This window comes from Syngnathus scovelli, chromosome 2 (genome assembly GCF_024217435.2).
Source record: "Syngnathus scovelli strain Florida chromosome 2, RoL_Ssco_1.2, whole genome shotgun sequence".
Taxonomy (NCBI): Eukaryota; Metazoa; Chordata; class Actinopteri; order Syngnathiformes; family Syngnathidae; genus Syngnathus; species Syngnathus scovelli.
The window spans coordinates 7,191,048-7,213,865 of record NC_090848.1 but is presented as its reverse complement, the minus strand read 5'-3'; the positions used below and the strand labels follow the sequence as shown (position 1 = coordinate 7,213,865).

Here is a 22,818-nt window from a genome sequence, read left to right as displayed (position 1 = left end):
CTAATAGACAAATGAGGGACACAATAGGTAAATTAGTTCATTTACAAACATTTGAACAATCCAAGGGTTATGAGAAATCCATGCATTGATCAACACAGCCTTCTTGACCAGACATTCTGAGCAGTTTGAGGCTATTGCAAAACATTGCTGACATTCATTTTTCACAAAATCTAATCTGATGCTTTTGTTCACGGCCCAAATTTATCGTTTTTCATTGCTAACGGAATCTATGGTATTAACCTATCAGCTTTGAGAAGATTCACACAAAGGCAGATGGACATGATCCAACCGCCTCACTCAACATGTCCCTGAGGAACGCCATCTGCCAAAATACATTCCTGCAAGGTCCTCAAGGATAAGTATAATAAAGAGCACCACCTGTTTGTAATTGGTTAATAGTTATGTTTGAGCAATTTGCCCTTGTAGACTTGTGTTGTTCGCATCATATTTGACACTAATTGGGCTTGGCGACGACTTTCATTATTTTTATTGAAGACAAAGTCTTTGTTGCCGTATATTGTCTGTGTTTGTGACTTATCAATGATACCCCCAAAGCTGGTTATATTAAGTCCTAAATGGCGGCACAGTGGAGCACTGGTTGGAACATCCACCTCACAGTTCAGAGATTGCGGGTTAAATTTCACCTCCGGCCCTTCCTATGTGGAGTTTGCTTGTTCTCCCTGTGCCTGCATGGGTTTTCTCTGGGTGCTCTGGTTTCCTCCCACATTCCAAAAGCATACATGGTAGGCTGATGGGTATTGTGCGATGGTGGATGGTTGTTCGTCTATGTGTGCCCTGCATAGTCTCCAGCACGCCTGCGACCCTTATGGGGAAATCTTGATTTTCCTCTCATAACGTGACACATATTTCTGGTGGGGCCCAGGCCAGGCATTTATCGCCCATGGGCAGACTCCCTGAAAGGAAACAGTTTATTCAACTCGACAGTCCTTGTCTTTGCTCCCACAGTCCACATGGAAAATTGAGCCATGTTACTCTGCTTTGGCAGTATAAATAATGACATTTTTGAACATTGTATCCTGTCTCCCACATGTAAACGTGCCATCAACTCACACAGGATATTAGTCTAGTTTTATTTTTGGTCTGACAGGATAGTTAATTTAATTAGACGATTCTAATATGTCACGAAGCAATCACTTCAACAACAAAAGAATGAAATGCTCTTAAAGCTCACTTGACAACCCTTTTTTTTCTTGTCAGAGACAATAAAGTTGATGAAATTGAAGCCATACAGAGAATACCATGCATCAAGGTTATACGGATCTGAAAGAAGAAAAAGGCCAGACAAAAGACTTTCATCATAGTACTTTCTTCATAATTTTATCATTTTTGCTTGCACAACAAGAGTAAATCTTGAGACTGATATGATCATTAAATAAATCTAATGTTGCCAATTTGAATTAATATTTTTTGTGACCCGATTGGCGCTTATTTTGAAGTAATCCTACATGAGTCCAATTACTAGACATCCGTGTCATTTTTTTTGCATGTCTATGACTCAGAGGTGATGTATTATTTTTCACATGACTGATGTCCATGCCAGAGGTGGTCTGTAGTTGATGTACTAAAACATCCATGGAGATAAGATTATCATTAAAAAATAAATAAATAAATAAATAAACTCTCTTTGCGAGAAGAATTATGACACTTGTTTCCGTGCATGCTTGTGGTATTATTTTGCTGCTGTCGGGATGAAATTTGCTGAATTACTTGGTCATTCAAGAAATTCTTGATTTGCTCTCACAGTATATTTTACTTCATTATCCATCTATAATGTGAAAAATCATCTTGTTAGTTTAGTAGCAGGAATTTAGGCCTTTTGAACACTGTACATCATCAGACACATGATTTCATACAAGTTGCCTTTATCATTCAAAAATATCTAAAAGAGGTTCAGAGTTATTAAGTGGAAGCTTGCAATTTACTAAAAGGAAACAAATTAACACTGGTATCGTATTTGGTCAAATTTATTATGACCTAACAGGAGTACATGGGGTAAACTTAGTCATGAAAATAATTAACCCTCTCTGGTTCCATCTTGTACTTTTAAATAGATATTTCTGAAACTAACGCGCCCCATGAAAAACAACTAGTTGGAGTAATAATGCATACATGTCTGTGATATGTTGACAACTTAAATCTAGGAAGGGACCACAATTTGTACACCACATAATAAAACTGTACTTCAAACTCAGAACATTAAGGGCCATATTTTTCACGCCCAGGAAAAGTCTAGCGCAAAATGGAGCCTAAATGTGCGGTCAGTGAGTATACATTCAAATCGTGCTAGCAGTTTTAATTTTACAAGCTCTCTGGCTACGCTTGAATTGCAGCTATATTCCAATTTTTTTGCACATATTCAACAGGCACATCTGATTTTTTTTTTTTCATGCAGTGTGAACAGTCCAACTCTGATTTTTTTCAAATGCGACCTGGGCATTTTTCGTAAGTGAAATTTTATTACTTCCTTGTTTTTGTCTGCCATTGGAATAAAAATGAATATGTCCTTTAGCAACATATAAAGTTAGAGCTATTCATAAAACAAAAAAGTAGCTCAGTCATAAAAAGGAAAAATATAACAAATGGTAAAAGTGGGTGTCCTAGGAATGAAAGAATCTTTCAGTGGCTACAGATAACGATTAAACCTTGAGGCAGTGCGGTAAACTGAAATTTGAGTAAATCAAATGGTCACCATTCAAAAAATAGTATCTGGTTTGTTCATGATTCATTGCAATTCTGTCTGAGACTTTTTTTTATGACGAGAAAATTTTTGTTATTAAGAAGATAGCGTGGCCACCGTGCCATCTGCTGACATGTCAGCTGGATTTAATCACCTTTAGTTACATGCCGGTGTGAAGACGAAGCACTACCGCTCCCCCCACATGTCCACCCCACTTTCTAACCGGAGGCATCACCTTCCCGATTTAATCACACTCACCTCCTACTCAGATATCGGACTTCTACAGGAACAAAGACTTCAACCTCCCCTTCCTCATTTGCCTGGATTTGCGTTCCACTCACAGAGTCTTCCTGATGGGTGCTGTTGTTTGTCTGGCTTCAAAGTTCCTTCCTTTTGATGTTTGCATAGGAGACAGATCAATTTAATGACATGAACGATGAGTTCACGGACACCTCACCCACATGGTTTGCTTGGTTCAGCAGCCAGTCAGCTTACTTCATTAAACTTACATCTTCACAGCAGACTCATTGTTACATTATTAATTATTTCTGTGAATTTCTTCATCAGTATGTGAGTGTCTGTTTAATAGTTTAAGAGTTTTCTTAACTTGGTTTTGTGCTCATGTTCATATTTCCTGACGCAAGACTCAAGTCTCCAGTGACTATCTGGGGCACTCTCAAGTCATCAGTGGAGCCTTACTGTCAAGTTTTAGTGCTTCAGTCAGAAGCAGTCAGAGATTCTTTATTAACTTCCTGCTCCATGGCAGCATTATCTCAATGCAATCCCTGTTCTGGGCAGGTCTCACCGTTAGCAAGTTCTGGATCGCAAGACAATTCTTTGACTCTGCCGCCTAACCCATATGAACTTGATTGTTGGACAACAGGTCCTGACTTAGAATCAAGGTCACGGACCATCTTAGGTGGTCAATTGGTCCTAAATTAGGATGAAAAGAAAAATAGAACTGTAATTTACTCTAATCCAAACCAACACAACATCTTGATGTTCGCTACATTTTTACGTTATGAGATTACATACATTTCCGTAGAAATAAACTCTTCTCTGTGATTTCACTTCCGATATACACCGCAAGCAATAGCTATGGGTGGTGGATGGAGATGCTCTTGGGATCACTCAAGATCATCTTGAAGAGTACAGTGCTCATTATATTTGACTTCAAGGTGATCCAACCTGAAATATAAAGCATTAGTTAGACATACTGTATGTGGCAATAGTAATAATTGTGCCATGGGGTTGAGTGATTTGCGACACGGGTTAATGATGTGACATCATCTTTGGCTGCCATCTCCTTGAAATGACATTGAGAAACAATCATGTCTTTTCTACAAACATTTGTCCCCCCTAATGTGTCTCACAAGTGGTCAGAGCAAGTTGAACAATCTGTAATGCCTTATGTGATAAAGAAAGATCAATTTAGAACCCATTTGAAGAACCCATTTGATAACCCATTGATTGGTTGTATTCTGCACAAAGAATTCATTGATCATACAATATGATGAGTATTTTAGGGCAAAAACTGATACATAGGTAAGTGAAAATATATCAAGTGAAATAAAATGTCTCTAACTGAAAATTGTACTCCTGCATTGAGAGACTGTTTCCCCCCCCATGTGGCTGATTTATGACAGTTAAACATCCAAAGGGATTTTGAAAGTGAAGCTTTTAGTTCAGGAAGATTAGATTGGATGTGTCTGAATATAAAACCCATTGCAAGAAGATGAGGCAGAATTGCATCTCCATGGTTACTCACAAAGAGGTGCTTGTAGCATGTCTTATACAACACAGAACAGTTGCCGTGTTTCGAAAGGATAACTTTGTGACCGTTGCGTTTGACAGAAAATGATGGGGAAAAAAAATAGCAATCACAACAGTTACAATTGTAGGTTTTCTCAGCTCAAATAACTTGGCAGTGATGGAGGTTGAGTCTGCCAGAACTTTAAAGATTTGGCTGCTTTGACCCCAACAAGCACAGAAAGGTGGATGTTTTCTGATTGCGTTTTGAAGTGCCAGTGGGTGGATGGATGGATGGATGGATGGATGGATGGATGGATGGATGGATGGATGGATGGATGGATGGATGGATGGATGGATGGATGGATGGATGGATGGATGGATGGATGGATGGACGGACGGACGGGCGGGCAGGCAAGCAGATTGACAGAAAAAAAATCGAGACAGAAAAATGGGTCATCCTGGACGGATGGTCCTTTCATCAAGCTGAATTGAACAAAATAATAAGATATTTCTGTCCTATTGTGTTTAGAGGCCTGAAATGAGTTAACAGCTCTCACACAGAAATGGATAATAATAAGCTGTCTGTGACGTCAAAATTCTTAGCTCCGTCGCTATTAACTGGCACCTACTGAGTTTTACTACGTTTGATATGACAGACAAGAGTGACATTCTGTGCAAATAGCTGCTGTGCAGTTGTATATTAGACAACAGGATCACAACAAGTGCATTATTAATTATTCATTAATTAACACATTTTACGCTATCTTCTGACTGTGAGTTTTTGGGGGGATTTAAGTTTATTTGCAGTAAATGACCTTTAAAAGTGTAAATACATTAACACTACGTAGTGACCTTTGATAAATCCCCCAAAATATCAAGTAGTTAACGCTGTGCAGACAGCTTGCTCCATCACCACATTAATCAATATTCCCACAAGACTGTTTAATGTAATTCTGCTCATTAACTGTAGCGAAAATTAAATGTACTGTAGCTGGGAGGCCCATCTATATACAGCTCACAGCTAGGATTTGTTTGAAAAGCAGTCCATATTAGTGAATCTGACTCTTACGGGGTTTATGTCAATTTGCTAACTGGACAGAAAAAAAAACATAATTTGACCTCGAAAAACAATTTCGTTAAAATCCATGCAATAAAAATGTAAAGTTAATCCGGTGTCAGGCTTCTTGCCACCTGAGTGGGATTTGGCTTGGTACACTTGTTAAAGCCTGGATCAGGTTCTATTTAAGATTATGTCAGTCAAGCTATTTTGCAAGAAATAAGTGAAAGGAGGGAATATTTGTCCTCCGCTTTGCTCTGTCACGACTCAGGAGCCAACATGTTGACGGCTTAGCTGTTCAAACCTTTCATTACTTGGTATTGGAGTTATCCTTCCAACTGTGGTCCTTGGTGTCCTATTGACATCTTCTAAATCACTCATTCTCAAACTGGTATCCATGTCCATAAGAACATGAATTTATTCAGTTTGACCTTATCTGTCTGAAAATAATTTACTTACTGCAAATAACTTATCTTTGCATATTTGCCAACAACATACAGTGAGAAGCAAAAAAAAAAAACATACTCTTCCACAAGTTGGCAGAAAGTACAACTAACTTGTCTATTTATTTGTTGCCATTACTATAAATTTGCCTACAACAGACCCACAAATCACACGACCTAATTAAATTAAGACCAGATCATTATTATTTCAGTATATACAATTATAGCCATTAAAGACATGAAAAGACGAGAGCCTCCTTTCCCATCATCCACATGTTGTGACAACATTTCTGGAACCAAGTACATTAATGTTAATTTAGCTTTTACCTAACGAGGACACAAAAAAAAATGGATGGATGTTTGCCAGTCGCTCTTTCGCACCAAGAAGGTAATAATGAGAAAGATTATTTGCTGTTAGATTCCTATTCTGTGCTGGATTTAGAGGATACATAGCAAGGTCAGACAGATAGATTCTGATCATAAGAGACTAATGCTGCCAGTAAAATGCTTCCTTCCTCCTGGCGACTTCCTGCATGGTGACAGGACGGTGCAAGCATGGGTATTATTCAGTTCCTTACAGCATCACAAACATTTCTGGCAGCTGTCATTTAATCCTGCCTGAAGTTAGGTGCTAATGCTGAATGCACAGGAGACATCTGAAGCAGAGTAAATATTGAGCGTGTTTAACATTTATCAATGTTGACCTTGACTGTTTTTTTCAAGCAGATCGAGAAGGGAAAATGTCTCTGATACACTTACAGCAGGTCAGTGGGTCAAGATTAGAATCTGATTATTGGTTTAAAATGTTGCTTTACCCTCTGACATTTGGATTATGACTCCTTCATCCCACCCCCACTACATGCTCAGAGAATGGGCTAGGTGCTGATACTGTATGGATTCTGCAACCGCATTCCTGTGGCATTTCATCTTATGATATGGACTCCTGCTGTTTTAACTAACATCGTACAGAGCCATGCTATGCGGTAAATGTTAACCACTTGGCCTCCATTGCAGCTAGGTCACCTGGGAAGGGAGAATCTTCCATCTGTTGTACACCCCCCCACTAGCACCCCATCCTTTAACTCCCTCTATGAATAAATCTGATATTACTAATATTTTTCTAAAATGGAGTGACAAGGATGATTCATTATTGTGGTGTGGAATTATTCACCCTCATTACATAATGTGTGTAAGGACTGAGGAAATACAGCAGCACCATAAAACTCATTAAGCAAAACAACTGCTGTGTGCGCTGCTGGATCTTGAGATAATAACTTATTCAACACACACAAATAATGTAAAAGCATCACGTTTATTTATCGTAAAAACACTTGTTTTACCATGCTAACAGTTGTCGAATTAATTTGATAAATTACTAGGTCGTTATTACATCTGACTAAAAGGCAACAAAAAAGTCACTTTTGTGTTGTTTTTAAAATCTCTCTTATGAACTCACGATATGTTTAAAAAAGTCATCCTTCTTTTGCCTCATCATATAGTCTACTTTACTATTCCAACATGTATTTAGTGATTCACATAATTCAAATTTCAACACACTCTGAAAATTCATACGATTCAGCTTGGGGGCAAGTGCGCAAATTCTGCCGAGCAATAAGTGACCTGCTGGATTTGTGATCTGACCGAGGAAAGAACACAATTATTTTGATCTGTTGTTTGATCATTTGCGACTTCACTAAAGCACATCAGATAGCTAGAGAGACAGTTAATGAGGTATGTAGTAGACTGTAGTGCCCCTTTTCCAATTCAAAAACAGCACTGAATAAACATTAAGGAAAACTTGGGGTTCAGAAATGAAACAAACATTGACTGAAAGATGACCTAACAGATCTGACACCAAATGTCCACTGTGCATGTTTGCTGGAGAGTGTTTGTAAACTATGCTGAATTTACAATATATCATGTGACGCAAAACAGCTGAACCTGCATTTTTCTCCTCATCCGCTGGTTACAACCTCTCCATGCCCCATCTGTTACAATGATGCTACCATATGTCTTTTACATCCACCTATGCCTCCTAATTCTCAACTCTTGCCAACACACGGACACACATCCAAACAAACATGCACCCAGGCATGCACACAAACATGCAAGCATGCATTTACTACAATACGTTGCGTGCAAAATTGTGGGTTCATTTTGTTTTTGAACAACTGCAGTGCTCTCGGTCCACCAAAATATTAATAAACCCCAAGCGTGAATATTCAAGTACCACTGCTTGAAGAAATTGTCTTCTGAAAACTGTCAGTTGGCTAATTTGAATTAAATTTTGTTTTATTTTTAGAGTTAATTTTAAGTCCACCTTTAATTCAAAAAGGTCCAACCAGCTCATCCTAAATAATACCAGCAGATCTATGCTCTTTTCTCTTCTCTCTGAAAAAAAGTTACATTCGGTTACTTTAGTCTCAATGTCCTGTGAGATTCCAGCTCCGCTCTTAATTGGTCAAAATCTTTAGACTCTGTTATCTGTTTCTCATAATCAGGCCACCCCAACTGAATGAAGTCCCTCACGAGCTGAAGCGGGGAGTTCTCTGAAGTCTTTCCTGGACCAGCCTCTGCATTACATTACATCCTCCTTGTTTAGTTTTGTTGCCGTCTGATAGCAGTTTCCTTTCCGCCCATTTTCCAGGGCTTGTGAATTTTAATTATTCAGGTGGACTAAACTTCAACATCATGATCGCGTTCTTCTGACACCATATGCTGTTTTGTTGACTGCCCTGATTTCCCGAGTTCAAACTGCAAGAAAATTGTCCAGTTCAACAATAATTAGGTTTTTCATATTTTTTATTCTTTTTCTTTCTATTATATTCTTGTCAGATTATGTTGCTCTTTATATCGCTTCATTACCAGAGGACTCATTTCACTGAGCAGAAATGAACTCCTAATTATCATGCCATAGTGATCCAAAGAAATGTCCAGCTGTCAGCTCGGCGACAGTTCTCATCTATCTCGGGATTTAGTTTCCTGATCTCACTACTGAAATCTTACCATGACATTCATCTGCTTTTCATTGGGAGTGTCAACCCTCATAATCTTTTTTGTCCTAAGCCCACACAGAGGACATGAAACACATGAAGATTAAAAGAGAAAGTGTTCAGTAAGAATTAATTTATTCAAGTATTATTGATGTAGAACGGCAGTCAAATGAACAGGTTATGTATAGTTAATGACGTACATTTATGGTCCCCCAATTGGGGACAACGACATGTTCTTGGGGATTAGAAATGTTATACAGTACAGTTTGTCTCTTTGACAAGATTGTCAGTTACCCGCAACATGATGGTCAGTGCAACTGTCATGTTGTCAAGCACAGACATTCATTTTCTGTTCCACCTATCCCGTTTGACGTCACTGAGGGTTGAATCTATTCCAGTTAGGGCAGAAAAAGTTTTGACGAATTGACACCGTTAGACTTAATATAATTTCATCTTCACTGCTCGCACCCTCTGGAACTCACTCTCACAACACATCGAGATCTCAGACTTGCCGGAATAAACACAACATAAATTATTATTATTATTATTATTATTATTATTATTATTATTATTATTAACCATAGCATTATTAAAACCAGGATCTCTGCACTGTAGGTACTTTTAATGATTACATTTTAGTTTTTTTCTTTGCTAATGTGAGAAGTGGCACAACTGGTGTTATATTGGGGGGGTAAAATTTATTTATTTATTTATTCATTCATTTATTTTTATTATTTAGTTTTCTTCCATAGATTTGAAGATTTGATTTTTTTTTTTTCGTGATAGATATTAGATATGTGCTATATAGCTAGCTTTTCCTTGATATGAAATTTACATTTGGGAATCTAGCTATTAAAATGAATTATTCCTTATATTTTCAGTTCCAGGCCATCTTGTTCCTAATCCTGCCAAGAATACACTGTCATCGCCTGTTTCTCCCTGTATCAAAGTTAGGGCACAGTTCAGTTTTCACGTCGGTAACTTCCCATGTCGTGTGTGACATTGATAGAGATGAAGCAATCTGCGAGGCGGCATGTTTATTTGTTTTCATGCTTCATGATTCAGCTGCAAGTCCAACCGTAGAGATCGCCAAAAGGTTTAGCTCCTCTCAGCTCACCCGCTTTGTCTTCTTTCCTTGTCCACTTGTTCCCACCACCCCAATGCCCCCATTCTCTCAGTTGCTCTGGCTCTCCCGCTGTCACAGCTCATCTCACTCACTGCCACCAGATGTGTCTGATTTGCAGTCTGCTTGTGTGAATCAATCCGCCCTTTAAGCTGCCCAGTTTCATTCATCTTCATCTCTACATTTGTCCTCATTGTCAAGCATATTCCTCAAACTTCATTCCCTCTGTTGCATCACTACACTCTTCATCATTTCTCTTTGCCGCATTTTATCACAAAATCCCAAAAATGGCTCACAAATCACCATTTAATTCTGCAACACTTTCAAATCTGACGCCTGGCGAGGAGAACGCCAACATGAAACGTGTGCTCTCCTGCAGGGCTTACATCATTCTCCCGTTACATAACCAATTACAAAACATTACATATGTTGTATTTGAATTGGTTATCACAATCAATGCAGTAGTCATGGAACCAACCAGCTGTTCTACCCATGTGGTGTGATGTAGAAGGAACTATATCACTGTAATTTGCCAAGGTCAAGTTTGCTTCTCATTGAGTCCAATATGCATGATGCGTTTAAGAGAAAGGGTGAAGGAAACAAAGCTTACTTGCGGCATAAATCACTCGCTTGTTGTCTTGACACTCACAGTGTACACACCACTTATTGTGTCATGTATATTCGCAGTAATTGTATCTTCTCAAAGATAACATGCACTTTGTGCGTGAGTGTGTGTGTGTGTGTGTGTGTGTGTGTGTGTGTGTGTGTGTGTGTGTGTGTGTGTGTGTGTGTGTGTGTGTGCGTGTGTGTGTGTGCAAGCCTGCAATGGCGTCAGTCTCAAAGGGTTCTGATTTACGAAGGGTTTGCTCATGCGAAAATGGGGGCAAATTTGATTGCTCATGTAAACAGATGTGGAAGACGATCTCACATCCTGGATTACGTCTGCCAAATTGCTGAGTGGTTAATTTTGCACGTTTCAGGTGGAGTATATGCAAATAGATAAATTTGCCATGTACAATGTGATTTATCAGACCCGCAATAAATTGCACAGATTTGAAAAATTTATCAACTCCCTAACGTGACTTTCTTTCCCTCATTCAAGGATGCTATTTTAAGGGAATAGTATATATAATATATAATATGTTATAATATGTTATAGTAGAAAAAAAATCATAAATAAAATTTCATAAATAAACATAGCAAGGAAAACTCATTTCAACAGTGAGACAATTGTCTGGTGCTGGCTTCAAACTTCATGTGATTTAATTAGTCCCTATGTTACATTATTGGAAATTATTATGGTCATTTTTAATCGATGAATTGTATGGTATGAATGTTATTATCATTACAGTTATGACTTTATCATTATTTGCACTAAAAACTACTCAAGTAAAAATTCTCCATGTAAACTTCTAATCAAAAGCATAGAGTACCGCTGTCTGGAAAGGCAAGGGCACATTTTGAATGGTGTTTAATTAAATCCCTAATTAAAATGAATTTTACAGCGGTAAATGCTGCTTTATCATTCACAATATAATGCTTCTCAACAGCACATATACATAATAAATAGAAAAGCTAACTAAAGCACAAATCTCAAGCGTGACTGCGATGCAATCCATTACTGGTCATCTATTAACGCAGGGGTCCAACTTTGAAGAAAAATACATCATACTTTTTGTGTAGTTCCCATTGTTAACAAAGAAAAACGATGAAAGGAATGGATTGAAATCTCGTGGTCGCTCTCTCGTAACCCATCTAACGTTTTCTATCCACCTTTTAGTGGTGGTGATTTAACTAAGGAGAGCAGAGGGGTGATAAATTACAGGCAGGGCTAATGTAGACATCCAATCAAGCATCTTTAAATGCGCTTCAAGTGGCTACACAAAACCAACTGTGAATAAGAGAAATGCAAAAGGGTGACAGAAGGTAGCTAGAGAAAATCGCAGCGTTAAATCTTACAGCGAGTGGTCACAAGGTCTAACATGAGGACACTAGATGCAGGAAACAACATGAATAAAGAATGCAAGAGCTCGCCTTGTTATTGACCCAATTGCTTGAAGCATGTCTGCCTCAATATAAAAGATTTTGGGTTCAAAGGTTTTAAAAACTTACAAAATAACTGACTACATTGACATAACATGACATAGACTTCATTTCATTTACAGCGATGCGTTCTTCCATAGTTACGGCAGGGATTACGAAAAGAGGCCCTTTCAGCTACACTCAAATCCTTACTTTGAATATGCACTAGATTTGACTTCATCGGCTCATTAATAAAGCAACAAAAGGGAGGAATGTAATACTCCACTGAGTTCTTTCAAGTAAACCAGCCGTGTTGTTTCCTGAAAATCAATTCAAACCTGAGACAAAATGCCTCGAGATATTATTCTGCTTCTTACTGACTAGTTTAATAATGACTTTCTTCACTGGAACCTTGTTTTTGTTGCCTTTCATTCACATCGTGGTTCAACATTTGAGCAGAATGCTGGAGTAGTACAAAGCAATCATACATTTGTTGGCTTCGCAGTCATGGCGGTCCACCGAACAACTAACTATGATGTGGTCCGCAACAAAAAAAAGTTATAGACAGAGTGATAGTTGTGCAGTGAATAAACTACCGTATTTTCCGCACTATAAGGCACACCTAAAAACCTCAAATTTTCTCAAAAGCCGACAGTGCGCCTTATAATCCGGTGCGCCTTATATATGGACCAGTATTGAGCCACTACGGCAGGCGTGTCCAAATATATGGATTTATATATGGACAAAGTTTTAAAATGGGCCATTCATTACAGTACTTGAATGTCATTGTGGCAGGTCTGTTGTATCTAGACGTGAAGAAATGGATCCATGCAGAACGGAAAGGGTGGAGGAAAGTGTCAGGTGTGGTATGTCATCGGAAGAGTTTCTGCGAAGATGAAGGGAAAGCTATATGAGACTGCGGTGAGGCCAGCCGTGATGCACGGCTTTGACACTGTGGCACCGAAGAAATCACAGCAGGCAGAGTTGGAGCTGACAGAGATGATGATCGAGGGTCTCCTTATATTTGCGCTTTGCAGTGTGGTGTTTCAGTCATGTTGAAAGCATGGCACCGCGAAAGATGACAGTAGCAAATCATGTGTGAATGGGCTGCATGCTTATAGCATTAAAATAAAAATAACAAGAAATTCATTTCTGCTTGTGCCAATGACTGCTACTGCCCTCAGTTGTAAGGTGTGAGGACATCATGTCTGCATTTAATGCAGTTCACTAGTGATCAGACCAGTCATGTTAATATCACGTTTGAGCAGCTACTCACTGAAGAGCAAAGTGCCAAACGGCAGCAGGATCGAGTGGATGGCGCAATGGACTAAAATGTCAAAATTAAGTCTCTCAGCAGGTAAAAAGTATGCAAAGGGTTATAATTGCACTCAGTCTTTATTTTATGCCTTATTTTACAGATGATGGAAGAAAGTTGAAACTATGCAGGAGAAATTGACTTAGTTTGAATTGTACCAAACAGTTCTTATCTTTGTGATTACGTTCATTTCCCCCATTCTCTGACATTAAATATCAAAGTCAAAGTCAAAGTCAAAGTCAGCTTTATTGTCAATTTCTCCACATGCCAAAGACACACAAAGAAACCGAAATTTCGTTCCCCCCTATCCCACGGTGACAAGACATGGCTCACAACAGACAAACAAGTAAACAAGTATAACAAAAGCGTGCTGAATAAATAATGAATAAATAACACAACAATAAATAAATAAATAAATAAATAAATAAAAAGGAGGAGCAGAAAAAAAAAAAAAAAAGGAGCAAGTGCGCGTACAGCAGACAGTCACGAAAGTAGCGCAACAGTGCCGCACGCTACGCAGAAGGGGGTAGCGAGTTCAGGGCCCTAACAGCCTGGAGAAAGAAGCTGTTGGCGAGTCTGGTGGTGCGGGAGTATCAAACGTGATATTAACATGACTGGTCTGATCACTAGTGAACTGCATTAAATGCAGACATGATGTCCTCACACCTTACAACTGAGGGCAGTAGCAGTCATTGGCACAAGCAGAAATGAATTTCTTGTTATTTTTATTTTAATGCTATAAGCATGCAGCCCATTCACACATGATTTGCTACTGTCATCTTTCGCGGTGCCATGCTTTCAACATGACTGAACACCGACAAAGTAAAAATATAAGTAATAAACAATGAAAATAATAATAATTAATGAAACATATTAGTTTAGCTACGACCTATTTTGTCCCTCGGGTACAACGTAATTAACCCCTCCCATGTAGCCGTGGCCATCTGTTCAAATTGGGGAAAATAAGTCAACCAGTGGCAAGATAGTCTTCTACAGAAATGTTCCTGATAAAATTCTCATTATCTTGGAGCAGTTGAAAAAAAAGTGCAGGGATAATGTGGCATGCGTGTACTGGCACAAAGTGTGCGTCACGCAAGCCGCGCTAGAAGAATGCGCCTGACCGGAGAGCGGAGCCGGATTGTTTATATAAGGCGCAGTGCATGTCTATATTATACTGCCTCCTAGCGGCCAAAGCACACACACCTGGAGCGACACAATGATTATAATCATACCGTAAAATCATGATGCAATTTTGAATTTAATATATTCTCCCATTATTACTGCATGTTTTTTCTAACAGACTATATTACAACACTTCAGGGTTCAGATTTTCTGATTAAAAACCATGTAACGGATTTTTTATTTTTTTTGCTGCTGTAATGGGTGCATGGAATAATTGCATTTTCATCCATCTCAACAATGAAAGATCACTTCAGGTATGAATTTCGAGTGTAGCCTCGAAATTAATTAAACTTGTAAGTCAAGTCGCCTCTTCATATTCTTAATGTGAATTTCCAGCTCTAGTGTTTTTGTCCCTTTTACAACTTCAGTCTCCCCCCGGGCTTTGTCAGCACAGTTGTGCCTCGACTCTGAGAAGAGGACGATGCAGGGCATTCAGGCTGGCGCTCACGCAGCATTTCCATCATTGCACCAGTCATCGTGATGTCCATCTTTTTGATTCCCTCGCTGCAGATAAATACAGCTGCATCAAGTTGGGGGGGGGGGGGGGGGAGTCTATCCTCTGCAAGGCCAACCTTTGTTAATGTAAAATGTTTCTGCCCTGATAAGCAGTGTTTTGGTTCATGATCCGTCCCCTCCCAACAATATATTTTTGTAAGAACCCTTCAGGTAAAATCCTGTATGAAAATAACGCTGATTTGGAAGAGGTAATTATTCTGTTGGCAGCTGACAAGAGGTAATCATTCTGTTGGCTGCTGACAAGTTCAGCTCATGGCCTAGTTTTATAGATAATATATATCTACAGTTCATAAGCAATAACTTCAAGCATCTAATTTGCTTAGACACAGTGAGCTTAAAGCAAGCATCTGCATGTTTTTTCTGAGTAGCTGCCAATTTTAAAAGGAACATATTATGGTAAAGAAACCTGCTGAGCAAATCTGCCTTACAGCCAATGGGGAATCTCAAATTGAAATTTTGCTTATCGACACTTTGACTAAGTCCCTCTAAGTGTTCATGCATTTAGATTTCTATACACTATAGTTTGACCACGTGTTGGACTGTTTTTATTACAATTAGTTGACCTTCATACAGTAAACCGTTTCATGATCTGTTTTCAACAGTTATGTTGAAATGTAATTATTTGTGAGCATGTTCAGCCACAGATAAAAATTCAAGGTGCCTCAGCCTGTTGGTATTTAGCGCCATCTGATGGACTTACAGAAAAGGCACTGATATCCCGAACAATTTGCCCTCTGTATAATAAGAAAAATCTGGGAAAATGTAAAATGAATAAATTAAATAAAAACATTCATCTGTGAACGTTTCATTCAAGCTCAGAAAAACAGAGAAACGAGTAGCACTTTCCCCCCAGGGTTTTATTCCTTAAATTAACTTACAAAATATCATTTACATTTGTTTTAATCATTTACAGATATATTTTCACCAGTTAACCATTTGGGCTATTTTCCCTTTCCACTGCCAAGCATGGCCGCATATGGATGAAGAAGGTCCATCACCTTCAGCAAGACATTGTGCAATGATCTCCAGTGTCAAAATGGATGGAAGGGGGGGGGGGGGGGGTTGTGAGCGCTGTAATATCACACTTATCATCTAAGCCAACCACACAGAGAGGTAAAGGGAGTGTCGACCTCCAAACAACAGCCTTTAAATAGCCTAAGGAAATCTTCCATGCCACAAAATAAAGATCTGGTTTGTCCAACATCGGAAACTCGCATCCCATGATAAATGTAAAATACGGCTTTTCCATCATCAAACCCAGCAGCAACCTTGAAAACTGTTTAGCCCTTTAGTGACCTAAATGATCAGTCTTGCTGTTCAGAATGGGAGCGCTTGCGAAAATTGATTGGGTCTCAATGATTTTAAGGTCTGCAGACGAGTCTATACTTAAACAAAACAATATAATTTAGTGAATGGAGCAATGACAAAACATCCAGGGCAGACGGCAGGATTGGATCCTTTTATCGTTTGTTCTTCGTTTGGCAATATCATGTTTGCAATACTTCTAAAAGTCACCTCTGCTGCTGGTATGACTCACAATGACAAGAGATGGACACAAATATGTAAAGAATTTAAAAGTCTGTGTTAGATGGGGGAAAAAAAATTGATTGCACATCTCCCAAGGTCACTGGAGACAGTGATACACAAGGTTGACTCAGCTGATGATCACTGGAGTTTTGTTCTCAAATAAATTTCAAAAGACACCAGAAGAGGCAGAACATCTCCTATAAGTTGTTTTTTATAGGAAAAGTGACAGAAGAGAAAAGTTTTTGAGAGGAAGAAGTAAAAAACAAAACAAAGTGTGTTCAATCAAACATGCCCTAACAGCAAACTCTGATCTTTGGGTAAACAAAGACTTCATAAATCACACCTGACTTATTACTTAGCAACATCAAGAGTGAGCGATCACCGAGAGCCTTCTCGTAAACACCTTGCTGATGAATTCACACTTGTGGGCGTTCCTGTCCGTCGCATTATGCAACAGACAGTAATTAGTATACGCAAATGGCAGATATAAATGTTAAGGCAATGACAACATAATGACAAAAACAAACAACATGGAAAACCCTTCATAAACTGTGGAAAGAACTAAATGTACAGCAATCCCTCGCCACTTCGCGAATGAGTTACTTTGCGGGTTTATAATTGATGGTCTTGGTGTGCGGCGTATAACATGCAGCAACAAACAAGCTGGTGCGTCTTACATTTGCAATGACAGGTAGAATGTGCGAAGATTCCTGCCTAAATGTTAATAGTGGCTAATTGTATTTTTTTTTTCTTTCTATGGACTAAATAACCAGCATAGAAAAAAACTAGATTTCACATTAGTATGGGCGTATGCCGCCACCTCAGCAGCACAGACTTTGCAGGACTAAAACCCCACATGGACTAAATGATGCCATCGTGGAGTTTCCTTCACCATGATCTGTAAACAAACCCCACGTGTCCCACAATTGACTTTTTTTTTTTTTTTTCCCAGTGTAGTGTTAAGTGTGTTAATATGTAGTGTTAGCCGGTGGCACATCAATAATACAGATTTCCAGGAAAACTGAATTACGGTTCACATCACATTTTTTTAAAACTAAAAGTTCCTACATGTGACGGTCTCCTCTGCAGATTTGCATTTGATAAAAGTTTGTGTCCTTCAAGTTACCTCAGTTTAAAAAATAAAAAAAATAAAAAGCATGCACTGGACCATTTAAATCGCACCTAACTAAATGTGGCGCCAGTGGTGGCCTGTTCTCAAGCGCACAATGTTCTGAGCTATAATGGATATGACCATCCACCAAAAACCATGAGCCTTCAACTTTCAACCACATGTGACATCCATCGGAAGCAACGCAAAGCCTCTGCAGCATTAGACTGCAATACATTTACAGGCGCTTCTTCGCATGCATTATTTCAACTGTGACCGGATTAAAGAAGAACGTTGGATCGGAATGATAAATGCTGCTGTTTTTAATTATCTCCGATTGGACAAGTTTACTTGGGATATGTAGGGAAATACAACAACTACTACATCATCATTTCAGGAGGTTAAAACTCTGTAAAGTCACACTGGCTGGAGTGCTTTGAGGTAGACAGAAAGCATGACAGAAATCTTTCACATTATATACTCTTTAAAACAACAAGGTTCATACGCTTGAAAATAATCTGCATGCAATTGATTTGTGGCCCAGACACTTGCTGTGACTCCACCTGAGACTTGACAAGGAACCTCTGATTTAGTGAGGTGGGGGGGGGCTGCATTATCCTGGACCACAGAGGTTCTGAGATTGGAAACACGGCTTGAATTCACTACAAATGGGTCAACACATCACACTATGTCAACTTCCCAAGTCAACAGCAGCATCAAAACATCAGCCAGCTGGAAACCATGGAGGGATGTGGCAGGGGTCATTTACAAGGCATGACTTTATAAATAGAATATGGCATCTGATCATTGTCTCAATGAGTTCTTTTGAGATACAGTACTTCCCACCTTGCCTTAGTGGCAGATTTTTTTTTTTTTTTAATCTATTTTAAAGTCTCACATTGTTCTACAGAATTGAGATTTAAAAATATATACTTTTATGTTGCTAATTTCCAGTGTCTTTTGTCACTACTTTTCAAGTTTTAAAAAAAGTCTTTTTTCATGCTGCAAGATCAGGAGGTATTTTCAGCACACACACACACACACGCACAATATATTCTCTATATATTTACTATATAATATATATATTTTTTAGCTAACAAGTAAATATTGTGAACTTCATTTTAAATGAGAAGTAATTCAACTTTTTAACTCCATATTTTCCTTTTAGGGGACAAAGGTGGAGGAACCGGCTAAGCACTACATTATCACATGACGAGTCAAGAGCAGGTAGCAAGGCAAAATGGAGATTAGATTAGATTTAAGGTGGAAACTTAAAGCGAACAATGTGGCCCTACCAACAGTGGGGGAACTTTTACTATTCGAAGTTCAAAAATGGGCAACGGCGCTTAAGCCACAGTGTGCGGCGGTGCTGCCATTTAAAAGGTGGGGACAAAAGAGGAGAGGCAAAAGTCTCAGTTGACCTGGATCACCGGTACACCGTGTGTGATATGGTGACGGATTTGAAGTTGAGCTGATGGTTGGGCACAAACATGTGCTGGGGATTTTTCCGCGTGCACATGTCCTTGCCATACAAGCTCATGCAGGTGTCACATGACACCTTGGAGCAGTTGACGCAGGTATGGGATGCGCCGGGCTTGTTGCAAAAGCCGCATCGCGATCCTCCCATGCTTATGCGCTCGCCGCTGCCTCCTTTCGGTGTCGTCAAGGCAACGGACTTGCTTGGGAACAGCTTGGTGGACAACAAAGGTTTGTCCACCATGTGGGGGTGAGGGTGGGAGTGAGTGTGTGAGTGGGTCAGTGCAAGAGGGTGGGGGTGGAGATGCGAGTGGGAGTGCGTGTTTGAGTAGACCGAGAGCTTCTCCTTGACGGGAATGTAGCCGTCAATTGGCCGCGTGGCTTTGGGATGGTACTCCTGCAGGCTACAGCATGGCGAGGGTTCGACGTCATGACACGCAGCGCATAGGATCATGTCGCACCTCTGGCAGGAGGCCATCGTGGAGCAGCCCAGACCACAGCCCTGACACTTCACACTGCCGTGGGACTTGAGCAGCCAGCCGTCTCGCGCGTCCCTCGGCTCTCTGGAAGGAGGCCGCGAGGGCGTTTGCCTCCCGCCGGTGCCACCGCCTCGCTCTGTGTACAAGTCAATTTCATCCAGCGACGAAAGGTGGTAGGATGTGTACGCATCGGCCTGCGAAGGTGACTGGGTGGGGAAGAAATCGGCAATGGGGCTATAGGAAGGAGGCGCCGCCACGGAAAACAGAGATACAGAGGTGTTGGGCCTGATGATCTCATCCTTCATATCCTCCTCGGTGTCCACGAATAGAGGCTCCTTCCTCAGACTCAATGAGGCTTTCAGGATCGGTTTGCTGACCGCTGCGTGCCAGTGACCCGCCCCATCTGTCACGTCGACCGACTTGGACGGCCGGCTTCCTCGCCTCAGGTGGTGAGCGTGAGGTCTCTCGATATCGAGAGGCTGCACGGACAGGCGGGCCATATCTGCCCCAAGGCTATCACGTCTGCGGAGGGCCTCGGCGCAGCCGGCTGCGTCGTCCCTGCAGCCCTTGCGGAGTTCCAGGGCTTCTAACTCCGAAGCGGAACCGCGGGCCAGAGCCACGACCTCTCCCAGAAGACGACACTCCGCCTGGGCCAGGAAGAGCTCGAAAGCCAACTGGCGGAGATGAGCCGAGCCTCCCGGATGCTCCTGGAAGTAAAACTGCGAGTCGTGGTCACAGATGTAGCCGATTGTGCGCATCAGAGATCGAAGCTCTGCATCGGAGATGGCGGACTTCAGATGGTACACATACGGGCCAGTGAAAGTCTGAAAAAGATTGGACCAAAAAAAAAGTAGACATTCCCATGAAATACAATAGCCCGGGCAGACGAATAATTTTACAATTATCTCATCTATTATTTTATTAATTCATTGAATAACATCTTCTTTCACATTCAAATATATTGCACAATAATACTGCTTATTAACTAATTATTTTTTGTTTATTCTGTAATACTTAATGATGAACTAAAGAGAATATAAACCATTGAGGCTGAAATAAGAGAATTTGGACAGTCAAGTTAAAACAGTGATCTAAACCATTCATCTATCCAAACAGTTTACAGTTAATTTGCTGCTGAAGTAGCTGTTGATTAACCAGTGAATCCAGAAATAAGTTAGCAAGTTAAAAATACATGACATAATAATGGACTTTACCTTAATGCATCTAAACTCTTTCTTCCAGGGGAAGAGTAAGAGGTTGGTGCATATGGTTTCCAAAGTGTGGAAAGCTCTCTCCAGGCTCCTAAGGTTGCCTCCTCTTTGGCAGCGAAGTGAACCCTCAACCACTTCATAAAAGCGCACCATGCGGAAACGCTGTGCTGGATCTGGCTGGTAGGCCCCGAGGAGCGCCGTGGCTGTGGAAAGTAGGGCCTCGCTGTCCTTGTGCCTCCCGTTGTCCCCTTCATGCGAGTTTGCCATCCCATATTTTTCCCCTCCATCTTGAAGGCGCCTCTCCAGTGCCCCCACATATCGCCGGAACAGGTCTTCTTTTAACTTTGCATCCATTATATGCAGCAGACTAACAGTCAGCTGGTTTGCTTTTTGGAGAGTGCATCACTCCCTTTGCATAATCTGCACAAGGATGTCACACTGAAGCATCATTTTGGCGCAGCAGCACGCACTCAGTGATGATAACGTGGTGGGGGGAGTAGTGGAGAAACAAGACTCAGCAGCACATCATCTACACAAGAGATGGCGCTTTCAATTGTAGTAGCTCAGCTGCGGGCTGCACCGATGTCTTATTACGAACATCTCCAATCATGGCTCCAAGCCTGACCTGACACACAAGCCAATGTTGTTTTAGATGAAGTCAGAACGTTTGCTTCACTGCCTGTTAAAGAAACGTTGATGTCCATCTGTTGGACGCCACATGTGTAGTGATTCCAAGTCTCATCAAGACAAAAGTCCCAATGGTGTGATTGTCCCGAGCAAGCAGCAAGCTGTAAGGATACAGGGGAACATTTCAATGACACACACAAACTAAAGTTACCGTTGCCTTTACCACCTTTTGCACGAATTAACTGCCGATTTCACCAATTTGCACTCTTGTGTTTAGTGCTATTTGAATCGAAAAGGAAACAAATACATATCAAGATATTCATGTACACTCAAAAGGGAGCCCCGTACATACATCCTTGCTTCCATGAAGATGTCTAAGTGGGATAGCAACAAAACAGAACTGCGTGGGCCATAAACGGAATGTTTCAACATGATTCTAACCGATATACTTACTATGAACGCTACGTGGTCAATTGCAGCGTGTTACATACAGGAATAAATGGCACATTTGGCCTTCGCTCGTCTTGCGCTAATGTGATGAATGTTATTTGTAACGATTGTAAATAATAATGCTCAACAGCATCAAGCAGTCATTTGCAAGAAAAGAAAATTTAGACGCAATTTGCGTTTCAATAATACGATCGTCCTAAGATTGGGAATTGCAGTCCACACACACACACGCACACACCAAACCCATCAAACATGAACTGAGGTGAACGAGCGAGAGATTGCGAGCTAGCGTATAGGCTTTAGCATTCCGTACAATTGCTCCACCCATTAAATCACTGATAAATGTACTTTGAATTCCGTACACGCCACCATATTTTTTTTCTCAAACCCGAAATGACCACGTACAGTGTGGCCAGAGCTCCCCCCACCAATGAACAAAATCAGTGAACGCCCATTTCACTGTAGCTGGTTAGCATTAGCCAGTAGGGTATTCGTCACATCCAAATAAAAACCTTTTCTGTTTCATGTCACAACTGAGCATCAATAAATGTCAGAACCTCTATGATCACACTCAATTCGGGCTCAGTTGACGCTTGCAACATTCCATCACGATAGAGACCACCAGCAGCCCATCTTACCTTTGACAAGTGCTAGCCGTAGCTAGCGAAGCCTGCTCAGCTGTTGGAAAGTCCCATCAGCTCAGTGCGGAAGCGTACCACTGAACTACGTCATAAATCACGTGTTATTTCGAGAGCAGAACGACGAGGAGGGAAGAGACGTTCCTAAACGGCGTGGGGAGAAAATACTGCTTATTACACGTTATTCGTATTATAATTTAA

General features: G+C 40.4%; 1 protein-coding gene across 1 annotated transcript; it reads right to left on the bottom strand.

The window, feature by feature from the left end:
• Positions 1-15,937: 15,937 nt before the first annotated feature.
• spata2 (spermatogenesis associated 2) lies at positions 15,938-22,782 on the bottom strand. The gene is made up of 3 exons (XM_049752294.2): positions 22,618-22,782; positions 20,906-21,690; positions 15,938-20,515 (listed from the first exon to the last, which is right to left on the bottom strand). The coding sequence occupies exons 2-3, from the start codon at positions 21,254-21,256 to the stop codon at positions 19,163-19,165; spliced, it is 1,704 nt and encodes a 567-aa protein (XP_049608251.1). The 5' UTR covers positions 21,257-21,690; positions 22,618-22,782; the 3' UTR covers positions 15,938-19,162.
• Positions 22,783-22,818: the final 36 nt, after the last annotated feature.